The sequence below is a fragment of the Staurois parvus genome, unplaced genomic scaffold, assembly GCF_062004578.1.
Source record: "Staurois parvus isolate SC_StPar_1 unplaced genomic scaffold, SC_StPar_1.0 ptg000018l, whole genome shotgun sequence".
NCBI lineage: Eukaryota > Metazoa > Chordata > Amphibia > Anura > Ranidae > Staurois > Staurois parvus.
In genome coordinates this window covers 8,830,632-8,843,036 of record NW_028317814.1, presented here as the reverse complement: position 1 = coordinate 8,843,036, position 12,405 = coordinate 8,830,632, and the positions used below count along the sequence as shown (strand labels likewise).

Below are 12,405 nucleotides of genomic sequence, written 5' to 3'. Positions count from 1 at the left end.
AGGGAGGTATCCTGGATATTCCATCTTAATACACGTGTCCCACAGGGCTTGAACCATGAATGGGATATCACATATTTTTATGATTGATAGACAACATGTCTTTGGCTTACCCTTCACTCCTACATATAGATGCATGTGTGTATATGCACATGTGCATGCATCCACATATATATATATATATATATATATATATATATATATATATATATACTTTCATATACTTCATTGCTCAATTTATGTGGATGCACAACATGTTTATTTGGGCACATCATGCACCCATAATGACACTGTACTGCTTGTGGGGGGTGATGAAGATTTTTTTTTTTCACACTGGTTGCTTTTACACCCATAAAGGCTGTAAAAGCAATCATTTCTCCTTCTCTCTGGCTGCATTCTTGCAGCCATTGAGAAATACTGTGTGAGCTGTGATTGGTCACAGCTTGTCACATGGTACAAGGCTGTTGTGAATAGCCTTGTACCATGTGACCTCTGTGATCTATCATAGATTTCACAAGTAGTAAGCAATGATGTCAGAAGTGCTTACTACTTAAGCTACTAAACATGTGATCACTGATTGGCCAATCAGTGATCACATGATCGGGACCTCACTGATTGGCCAATCAGTGATCACATGATCGGGACCTCACACAGAGCTCCCGTACAGCGATCAGTGTCGCGCACACAGGCAGGGAAGCGGGAAGACATTTATAAACAGTCACCCGCTCCTGCACTGCTCCCATCTGGCCCTCTATATACATGGGCCAGACGGGAAGTGGTTAAAATGCTTGTTCAGTCAAAACTTTTTTTCTTTAAATTTTGGATATACTTGGGAAGGTTTGGAGCTGCTGTTGGGTTTTTACTGCTTTCTGGGACACCATTGGAGAGATTTGTCCTTACTATCATAGAAATAGCAGCAAAAAAGATGCTATCACAGACGGAAGCAAAAAAGCTCTTTTTTGTAGGGGTAGTTTATAACTTTTGTCAGCTTTGTATGGCTGTCTTTTGTCCCTGTTGCAGATTTTCCTTCACTTTTTGTCTGGTGATATTATGGCTACCAGGAATTAAAGGGCCTAGTTATTCCTAGTTTTAATTCCTCCTGATATGTTTTCAATCTAATCAATGGAAAAATATAAAAAAAAGTGTGTTTTAATGCACTTTTTTAGTGAATGTCATCATGCATCATAACGTACATCCACAAATGTTGATGCATGTTATGATCTATTGATGTATATCAGGATGTGTGTTAACATGCTTCTTAAAACATTTGATTTTAAAATAAAACCCATTAAAGAGAAATACATAGGTGTGAAGAGGCTTCAAGAGCCTCAGAAGCATAAAAACTCAGTGTTTCTATTCCTTTCCCACTCTATGTAGGCTTCATGCACACTAGTGTTTTTTTAAAGTTCCTAGAAGCTGTTATTAGCTATTTTTTCTGCTCCTAGAAGCTAAATAGTGTTCTCCTATGTTCCCATGGACACTACTTTAGGCTATTAGCATTTTTTGAGCTTCAGCATCTAGGAGCAGAAAAAAATTTGTTTTGTAGAGTTTTTTTGGAGTGTTTTTCTCACAGAAAAAATGCTAAACGCTACTAAAACGCTTGTAACAGCTTTTTGTTTTCCCCTCTACATGTACTTTAAAAACGCTACTAATACAGTATTGCTCCTAAACGCTACTATGAAAAACTATTACCAGAATTTTTTTGAGCTTAAAAAAAAAACTCGCTAGTGTACATGAAGCTTTAAAACTAAGCAAACATTTTGGCTGGACATACACTTTAAGTGGTTGTAAAGGCTGAGGGTTTTTTACCTTTGTGCAATCTATGAATGAAGGTAAAAAACTTTGTGTGCTGTTCCCCCCACACCTTAGCCCCCTTCTCGTTCCAGCGATGTGCACAGGAGCCTTAGCTGTCCCGGTTGTCTCTCTCCTGATTGGCTGAGACACAGCGGCAGGATCCATTGACTTCCACTGCTGTCAATCACAGCCAGTGAGGAAAGAGTGGGGGGGGGCGGGTCCGAAGTCCTGAACCCTGCTTTATGGACACACAGAGCAGGGCTTGGGAGCGAGCATGCACCAGTGCCCCCATAGCAAGCGGCTTGTTATTGGGGGCACTGGTCAAGGGGGAGGAGCCAGGAACGCCTGCAAGGGACCAGAGAAGTGGAAGATCGGTGCTGCTCTGTGCAAAACCACTGCACAGAGCAGGTAAGTATACCATTTTTTTTTTTATGGACCTTTAATATAACATTAAGTTCTGTGTAGTGAAGAAATCAATAGGCACAAATCTTATAAAAAAATATGCAAATACTATTCTTTCTAATATTGTGGGCACTGGTCAAGGAGGAGGAGCCAGGAATGCCTGCGAGGGACCCAAGAAGTGGAAAATCAGTGCTGCTCTGTGCAAAACCATTTTACAGAGCAGGTAATTATACCATTGCTTTGGGGGTTTTTTTATGAACCTTTATTAGAACATTTGGTTCTGTGTAGTGAAGAGATCAATAGGCACATATCTTATAAAAAATATGCAAATGCTATTCTTTCCAATATTACATAGTGCCAGAACTGTATCGTGTACATACAACCATTCAGCACAGTCCCTTCCTCAGAGGAGCTGACATTTTAATACCCCTTCCACAATCATAGAAGAATATATTAGGAAGAGTTTGGGTGGAACCAACCAGTCAACGTACCAGTGGTTTCTTGGATTGTGAGAGGAGGCCCACACACACATTCAGAGGAAACATTCTAGTATATGTATAGTAAAAAGCCCCCCCTTCCCTGAGCCTAGCACAGCTAGATAGGGGGGAACAGTTCTAGCACCATGTAGGCATTACATTGTAGAATAAAGTGTTTGAATGAGTAATGTTTTCCCTTTAAGCTTCTCCGGCTATCATAATTCCGCTCCTGCTTTTCACTTGCATATTGTTACCCAAGGGTTCATGCTATGAAAGTGATTTGCAAATTGTCAAGAAAAAACAAGCAGAGATTTACTAGTCTGTCCTGTTGATACTATCTAAATATGAAATGCTGTATTTTTCCTTATTTTAGTGATTGTGTCTCCTGCGCTGATGCTAGCACCTAATAATGAAAAATGGCTTTATGAAAACAAATACCATTAACACAGTGAGGTTTTCGTAGTGTCTCTATACATATGCTTGCACCTGTTGTGAATCTATAGGAGGCCATGCAAAAGATAAATGGTTTTTCTGCTGAATCTTGAAATAAATGTTTTAAAGTTAACTTGAGTGTAGTCATTGATAGGTAAATTAAAGGTGATGTAAAGACTGAAATGCAATCTAGTATAATCCAATATTTAGTTTGTTCCATGAAAACTACATATGGCAAAGTTTGGGAGATACATATAATTGTCTTACGAATTAAAAATCTCTCTCTCTCTCTTCTTTCAACTCCTTTCTGATTGTTTTTTTTTTTATTTCTCTATTGCACAGAATTGAAGAAACAGGTAGAAAGTGCTGAGCTGAAGAACCAACGACTCCGTGAAGTCTTCCAGACAAAAATCCATGAATTCCGGACTGTATGTTACATGCTGACTGGATACCGTATAGATATAACCACTGAGAACCAGTACAGGCTGACCTCCATGTATGCTGAGCATAAGGAAGATAACCTGCTTTTTAAGGTATGACTCATCCTATATTTTGTATTGGTTTCCCAGAATCCTCTGCAGCTAGGACATTGTTCTGGTTTTCTTTTGTAATGCAGTGGCTTCTAATATATGCTATTTATAGCTTTATTCAGTTATTCCTTTTTTATAAGTTTACGTAAAAGAAACTTTACCTTTACTGTCACGTACCTGATGGGGGACTGAAATGACAAGGTCGGCCTCACTTGTGTCACTAGCCCTGACCCCACTGGAGTTGGAACAGAGGGAGTCTAGGACCCAGGGGACAAGAGCGCCAGTAGTTGTTGTTTGCAGCTCTTGTAGATGATGACCCTGGAAGACTGATGATCTTCTGATTCAGGCACAGTAGTAACAAGCAGAGCAGGTCTTGTAGATTGCCAGGCGTGCACCAGAGCAAGGCAGGTAGTGAGGGTAAGAGACAGGAGCAGTGTCATGGGAATAGCCAGGGTCATCAACAGTCGGGCAGCGCGGTACAGAATCAGAAGGAAAGCCAAGGTCAGGAGCAGTGCCGAAGTCAGGAACCAGTATCAATCAGGAGAGCAATCGGAGTCAGATGAGGAACAAGCCGAGTCAGCAACAAAGGAATCACACGGGAACAAGCAGGATACGGGGAAGCTGAAGACCAGTCAGCACTCAACATGGGCAGAGACACTCTTTAAATAGGCCGTCTGGCGCCAATCTTCGCCGTGCGTGTGTGTGATCACGCATTTCTGAAAGCATGTGCACAACCGGTAATTCTTCTCTGGGAATTCCTATGCGCATTTCCGATCGCGATTCGTCTTGCCGGAAATCCCTTACACATACTAACCTTTATGTAATGGAAATATCCTATGTAAAGCATATCTAAACCCAAAAAACTAAAATTCAATATGTTGCAGTGTTACAGACCTTCTCTGTAGTGGCTTCTTTGTTTTTTGGGGGACTTTATTCCTTTATTTTCATCCAGTGATACTGCAGATGTAATGTTCCTGTCCCTTCAAGTCTACACTAAAGCTGGCCATACACTGGTTGAGTTTTGTGAGAAAGGTTTCGTTTTAGGAATGTTTGTTCAATTTTCTAATCATTAGTGACATTAAATTTCAACCACAGTGACAAGGAAATTTAAAGGAGCAGAATGGAAAAGGATTCTTGAATGAACTCATTTCTAATTGTGTATGTGGTTTCCCTTTGGGAAGGTCCATTTGTTCCAAAATCACATGTTAAAAGCAAAGCAAATTTTCCAGTTATCAAATGTACTGAAAATTTCCGTATGAATATATGGAAGTTCGTTCAAAAATCTATTATTGTATAATCACCTTAATTTCTCTATTGTATCTATGGAAGGTGACATGGTTGTCGTAAAGGCTGGACTTCAAACACGCCTGCCTTTGTTAATTTCCATTACGTGTTGTATTTCTTTACAGAAAGTAATACATACAGTAATTTCTGGCAAGATCAACAAGTATTTTTTGTACTTGCTGAAAATGTTCTTAGCTAAAATACAGCCACCATGTCTAAGCTGCAATATATTACATTTTTATTTTTTTGTACAAATATAGTTTAAGTACATTTGCACTGTTTGAGTCATTGCCATTGCAACCAAATTTCAGCTGGTATTTTAAATGTTTTATTGTTTCATAATAGCAGCCGGTCTGCATTCATCAGCTGGACTGTTTTATGTTGGTTTTGTGTTGGTGTGGTTGCTGCTGGTTACTGCATATAAGCTGTTGAATTCAAACTACAATTATACCTAGGTGTGCCTTTTACAGGAAAGATGTTCAAACATTCATATCTTTCAGCTGACCTTTTTCTTGAAGGAAAACCCTATTTCATTGAAGAATGATATAACATCAAATTTGCTGCACTGTATAAACGTTATTAAAAATTGAATGTGATTATGAAAAACTGTCAGAAAATTAAAGCTTTACATTATGGCCAGCTAAAAGATATTTGTAACCCCTCCAGAAATCGAATTTTCTGCTTGTGTGATTGGCTCACTTTTTTTCCCAGTAATGTCCATTGAGCTACAAGTTAAATTTCAGGCATACCCTGCAATAGGAGTTTACGATTTTGTGAGATACTTTCTTATGCTCATCCACACCAAAAACAATGTAGACATTGCAGCTTTTCTTATTACAACACTGCGATAAATTACTTCAAATAGAGAAACTATAATCAAGCTTTCTTAAAGTGATACTAAACACCCACTGTTTGATTTCCATTATCACTTCTCTATTTGTATGGGGACAATAGCACTGTAATTATTTAAAAAAAAAGTACTATTTTTCTAATCGATATACAGCTGTAACATTTCCCAGCTCTTTCCCAGCCTTTCTGCAGGGAAACATAGGCAGGAGGAGCTTCTAGTCCCCTGCTGCTGGTCACATATTCAAAATAAAAAAAACATCCTTTGGGATATGGAGTAAAAATAAGTAACTAATATCAAACTGTTTTAAATCATCATACAAATATATATTTGCTATCAAATCTTTATTATTTTTTGCCAATAACTTGGTGTGGCCAGATTTCTGCCAGTTACAGGCTGTGTCACGCCTCTCCAGGTTGTGTCTTAGAATAACAGGTAGTTAAAGCCTCCATCAATCAAGACGTAATATCCCACCCCATTGTGTTTAGCTAGTTAGTGGGCCTGGAGGAGGAAGGAGGGAGTGGGCTGTCATTTACCACTGTGTATACGCCCACATGTGTGACTCTATAGTCGCTTGGGCTGCTCAGATGTAATAGAGAGGAAATTATTATTATTATACAGTATTTATATAGCGCCAACAGTTCACTCAGCGCTGTACATTACAATGGGAGACAATACATGACACAGTACAATACAATGCAATACACGAGGGGTTCGAGGGCCCTGCTCCTTGGAGCTTACAACCTAGGAGGGAGGGGATAGTGGTACGGGAGGAATAGCTGTGGGGGATGGAGTGGTGGGGAGAGCGGAGGAGATCAGCAATTAGCAGAGGGCAGGGTAGGCTTCCCTGAAGAGATGTGTTTTCAGGGTGCACCTAAAGGTGAGATGCTCAGCATAGAAACTCACTGAAAACTGAGCATGTGCAGTAGCTGCCAACACTGCTCTGCAAAATCCCTAACCACATTAGGGACATCATCAAAAGGGGCAGATAGAGAACAGCAGGATCAACCAGGTTTTTTGCAAAATATAGAAAAATAATCCCATAGTGAATGAGTGAGTGTGCAGCATGTAATACAGCATTTATTGATAGATTTTTGTGATGTGGGTTATGTGACACTTTAAAGCCCCATTGAACAATTAGTTTAGGTCCACTAAATACATTCCAGGTGATAAAAAAAAAGCATTAAATGTATTATGCTGGCCATTCACTGGTGAATATTCATGAACATTCATACGAAATTGTCTCATCAGTCATTAGATGACTTGACAACTGTCACTCAAAAATATTTGCTTTTAAAATTAAATTTTTGAGTGAATGAACTTTTTCCCGAACAAAAACCATATTCATTAGACATTCATTTGAGAAAAAGTTTTAATCTTTAAATTTTCTCATCACCGTGGTTAAAAACAAACATGGATTTGACCCCACTGATGACTAGAAAATTGACTGAGTGTTCTTAAAAAGAAAAATTTCAAACACAATTCCTCTAGTGTATTGCTGACTTTATAGTTTTTCTTTCTGAGCCAGCCACAGCCTGAGTAGAAAGAGCTGTCCCCAGCCAGCATGCTGCAGAGTGGGATCTTTGCTTTCTGTGTGCAAGCAGTGCTTTCATTGCAGAGGTCCAACACAACCCCTACAGAGTCAGAACTTTAAAGCGGCGTTCCACTCACCCTATCAAAAATTAAAAGTCAGCAGCTACAAAAACTGTAGCTGCTGACTTTTAAAAAACAGTCACTTACCTGTCCCACGATCCCGTGGTGAGTCCCCCACAGCCCGTTTCACCGGCTATCCTGTATTCCAGGAGGCCGGCATCTTCAGTGTGGGCATCCGGCTGTGACTGCTTGCGGCTTCACAGCCGGGTACCCATTGCGCAGTCACAAGTAGTGTTGCGCTTCGTGAATGGTCCGGTAGTCTTCTGGGACCTGTCACATGTCCCAAAAGACTACAGGGAGGGAGGACACCTTCATAGAGAGAAAACAGGTGGCGCACACACCTAGTGCATTATCCAAGGTTTATTGTAGGAATTAAATCATAAAAACATACTCACAGACGAAGCATGTATCTAAAAAGCATAGAAAAATGACAATGGCCACAACGGCGGGCAAGGTGTTCTCACTGTCAGTGCGCTCAAATTGCTGACGCGTTTCGGGGACAAATCCCTTTCCTCAGAGCTGATGACCAACCTGTGGGGAAATGGCTGCTGGAATGCAAACCACAAGACAGGAAGTAAACTCCGGATGACTCATGCCTCTGAGGCAGCCATTTGACCGCACTGACAGTGAGAACACCTTGCCCGCCGTTGTGGCCATTGTCATTTTTCTATGCTTTTTAGATACATGCTTCGTCTGTGAGTATGTTTTTATGATTTAATTCCTACAATAAACCTTGGATAATGCACTAGGTGTGTGCGCCACCTGTTTTCTCTCTATCCAGTGGCTGATTTCCCCGTCTGAGGAGGGCTGCACCCCTGGAACATTTCCTTTTGGTTGTCGCTGTCCTGGGACCCTTGGCTTCCCTTTTGGCTGTGCATATCCTGAGGCGCTGGAGAGTACATACGCTATAGGGAGGACACCTTCCACTAGGCGATCGGACCAGAAACGGGAGCGTGTACCTGTCAAATTCAGGTACCCGCCCCCCCAAAGGTGCCAATCATAATGGGGAGCGGGGGAGCAGTCCTTTAAAGCGGAACTTCCCCTTTTGGGTGGAGCTCCGCTTTAAGCATTTGGCTAACCACGTTGTGCTAGTCTGTCAAGGTTTTCTTTCCCTTTACTTGATTCTGCAGTCCACCAGACAGGCAAATTCAACTTGAAACATTCAATTGTTGGAATATAAACCACTTCCTGAACTTCACTAGATTTTTTTAAAAGTACCAATGTCCTTTAGTTCCCTTTGAAATCTTCTGCTTTCGGGTATTTCCTGCTTAATCATACAGCAAATGTAAAGTATAAGCCAAGGAACATCAAGCACAAACTCTGCTGTAATCAGGTGCACATCACAATTCCAGGCTCCAGCGATTTGCCATGGGGTCAGTCTGAGACAGATGCCGTGTCGTTCCTTGTGCTGATTTCCAGGAATTTCCATCCAGCACGCTCAGGCACACACATAAGGTATATTTTCTTCGACACGCCATTTACTCTTGAAAAATTGTGACCTTGGCTATAGAATCAGAACCCTAGCCAGTGTCTGAAGGGTCATAATGAAATAAATAAAGTAAATATGGTGGTTAACGTAGGCTGGCTACAGTGATATGTGTTTGAGTCACGTTGGTTACATATGATTCAGCCTAGCAGTGTGCACAGTGTGAAGACACGGCTCTTGGCAAGCAAATGGGAAATGAAAACTGACTGCAGACAAGCACTTTGTCACTTGCAAACAGTGTGTTCTTTGACCTACTGGTGTGTAGCGCAGGAGGTGTGTGATGTTCAACGCACCTTTAAACCATGAATTCTTAAAAACATACAAGTGTAAAGCTTTCCTCTCTGCAGGCTTCTGTAATCCAGGGGGTGAGACTGACTACAAAATGATGTTCTAACTGCCTCCACTTCAATACCTCCTCTTCATAGTATTATGTTCCACAGAAGCTGTGCTTGTTTCCTTTGCCTTGTTCATACTACACATGCAAGCTGGAAGATTCAGACATTTTTTGCTCTCTTTACCTAGAAATGGGGAAATGGATGTTTAAGTGGCAGTTATTTCAAAGACTAAAAATAATCTCCTGGTACAAAAATCACTCTGTACAATAATACTGCAGAATATTGTTGTGTGTTTGGAGGTTAGTTTCATGGGATTAACCTTCCTAGCGGTCTGATTATGTCAATATTTCTGTGCTCAAAGCGGTACATTTTTGTGCATGGAAATATGTATTTTTTTTATTGAAGGCCTGTAATTTTTAGGAATAACTCACTGAAATCTGTCCAAACAAGAGTCTAGTAAACATCCCGGGTATGATAAAATTTGAAACACAAAATCATAAATTATAATATAATAAATAATCATAAAAAATAATAATATAATAATAAATTTAATTCAATAATGTAATCAAACCAAAAACACTGAAATTTGGAATAGAGCGCCAAGTTCGCACATCACTGAGCTTAGTCGCAAAATCATTTTCAGTGTCTGATGACGAATTTCCCCACGAATCATTATCATTTTATTCTTCAAGTGGTTCTGATTTACTATCGCTGTTCTCTAGCTGGTCTAAAACTGCTTTTGACCTAAAGGGACACTTTTTGGACGCCATGGACGTTTCTCAGTTTCCAGGAAGAAAGAACAGTAAAAATGCAGGCAGGGCGCCGGACAAAGCACTCGGGACAAAATGTATGTGAAATGGTTTGATACAGTAATGATTTACTATGTGATTTTAGTGTACAGTATTTAGTCAATTTCAGTTTTAACATTTTTGAATTTCCCACCGGTTCTGTCCCCCGTACGTCCTGACGCTCGCAGGGACTGTAAGACAGATGCCGGCATCGGCCGGAGGAGATGGCCGGGGACGCTGCAGGGGGGACATCGCGGGAGCGAAGGACAAGGTAACTTCAAGAGGGAATCCCGGAGCACGCTGCTGAGTGTAGCTCGGGGTTACCGCTTCTGGTACTGAAAGTTAACCCCGAGCTACACTCGGGAATACCGCCAGGGAGGTTAATGTTACAGTCATGTGATGTACACAAATTAACCTCATAAGATTTTAGCTAAAATTGAGCTGGTAAAAATCACCCATGTAGCCTCAAACTGCTCCTTCCTATAATGCAAGGTTAGTCGGAAAACCATACAGTCCCTGTGGTAACGTCACCAGATTTAGACAAAAAATCCAGGGATACTGCTGACCATGCCCACTTTTCAATTACACCCACAAAATCGTGCTTTCTTTTTTAGCATGCCCTGAAACAATTGGTTACAGACTTTTGGAGCAAGATGCAGACATTTAAGGTATACAGACAAAATTCCTTAAAGTGTTACTAAACCCAGGACCCTGCATTCATTATATCTGGTCTTCCACAGTGCACAGTACATGGAAATGCAATTATTTTAGTAAATATAAATTGATAAATACCTTTTCTCATCAGCAGTATATAGCAGTCTTGTGACTTCTATCAGTGTTCAGCCAAGCACTGGTTAAAGCTTGTAGGAGGAGTTTTCATTCTCCCCTGATTGTTCAATATGGCTTCATAACCCCTGACCCTCTGTCTGGACAGCACTGATTGGCCCTGTGCTGATCATATGGACTCTCCCAAGAAAAAAAAACTCTCCACCAATACACACCAAACTGAGCATGTGCAGCTTGCTCCCAAGGGTCTGTTCTATCATCAGATGGATTGGGGACAGTAAAGAAGGGGAGAATCAGGGAAGACAGGATCAAACAGCCTTTTTACACAATGTGGAGGATTAACCCCCTAGGTTCCTCAGTGAGTTTAACAAGAATTCTTTACTGCATATTCAGACTGATTTTACTGATATGGGTTTAGTAACACTTTAAGCACCATCAGCAGAGAAATAAAGGTATGCATACCATAGTGAATTGTAGGCGCGGACAAATTATGGTCACAGTGGGAGGGACATACAATAGTATAGTTAAAAAAACAAACAAAAAAAACAGCCTAAATAACTCACAGAATGCAGGGGTCTGGAGTAACATAGAGAATGCATGGGTTAGCAGTAATTAACACAGAGTGGAGATGTTAGGAGTAAGTAATAGAGTGCAGGGGTCAGTAGTAGGTAATGCAGAGGGAACAGGGATCCCGAGATTGTAACACAAAGGGTGCAGGGGTCAGAAGCAACACAGAGAGAGCAGAGGTTAGGTCAGGAGTAATGCAGAGAGAGCCGGGGTTAGGTAAGGAACACATAACACACAGTTGTAAGGGAACAAATGTAGCTGCTGTATATTTAAAATATATTATACCTTCATTTGCCTTGGTAGTGGCTCACCGGTTGGGCTTGGTTTCTCCAACCTGACAGTCCGACATCCATCCATCCATCATTTTTTTCCCTTTCTTTACTGGGTTGATGGAGAAATAGTATGCATACACATACAGTATATGAGAGTCGTAAATAAACAGGGCCCTGCATCATCATGCTTTTATGGGGGAATTGCATTTTAATATGTTTGTAATAAAGTAGATTTTATGATTGTCTCGGGGTCTTGGTGGTCTGAATGCAGTGTTTATTGTATTTAGGTAATATATAAATACATTTGTATTAAACTACTATTAGTAGAATTTCGGGGGGAATATTTTCTTTGTGGAAGGTTCTGTGCTTCTATTTTAATGGCCCCAACACTAAAATAATTAGATGAGTTTTTCTTGTGGTTCTAATTTGGTGCAATACATTCCCCTTATATGTATTTATCCCCTGAGTGTTTTCAATTGGTGGTTCTTTATTATCCCATTCCCTTTTTATGTAAGTGCACTGTTGTATATCACAGAGTTCTTTTTATAAAGACTTGGTTAAATATTTAAACTCCTTTTTGTTCAGCGGAAAATCTGATAAATTAGATGACTGCGCTGTTATCAATTCTTGCTTGTTAGAAGGGAAGCAGCTAAAGGCACCCATGTTAGATAATGTCACTGTATAAGCAATGTTCCTCTTTCGCTCTCTGTCTTCTCTCTTGTTGGCTAACTGAATACATTTTGTTCTGTGAGCTTT

At 40.4% G+C, this 12,405-nt stretch overlaps 1 protein-coding gene across 4 annotated transcripts in view; it reads left to right on the top strand.

The window, feature by feature from the left end:
* MAD1L1 (mitotic arrest deficient 1 like 1) overlaps positions 1–12,405 on the top strand; it is a 1,068,146-nt gene that overhangs the window by 814,479 nt on the left and 241,262 nt on the right. For all 4 annotated transcript variants that reach the window (XM_089682390.1, XM_089682405.1, XM_089682399.1 and 1 more), the window contains one exon: positions 3,444–3,634. In XM_089682390.1, coding sequence (XP_089538516.1) covers positions 3,444–3,634 — 191 coding nt within the window. The remainder of the gene's footprint in view (positions 1–3,443; positions 3,635–12,405) is intronic.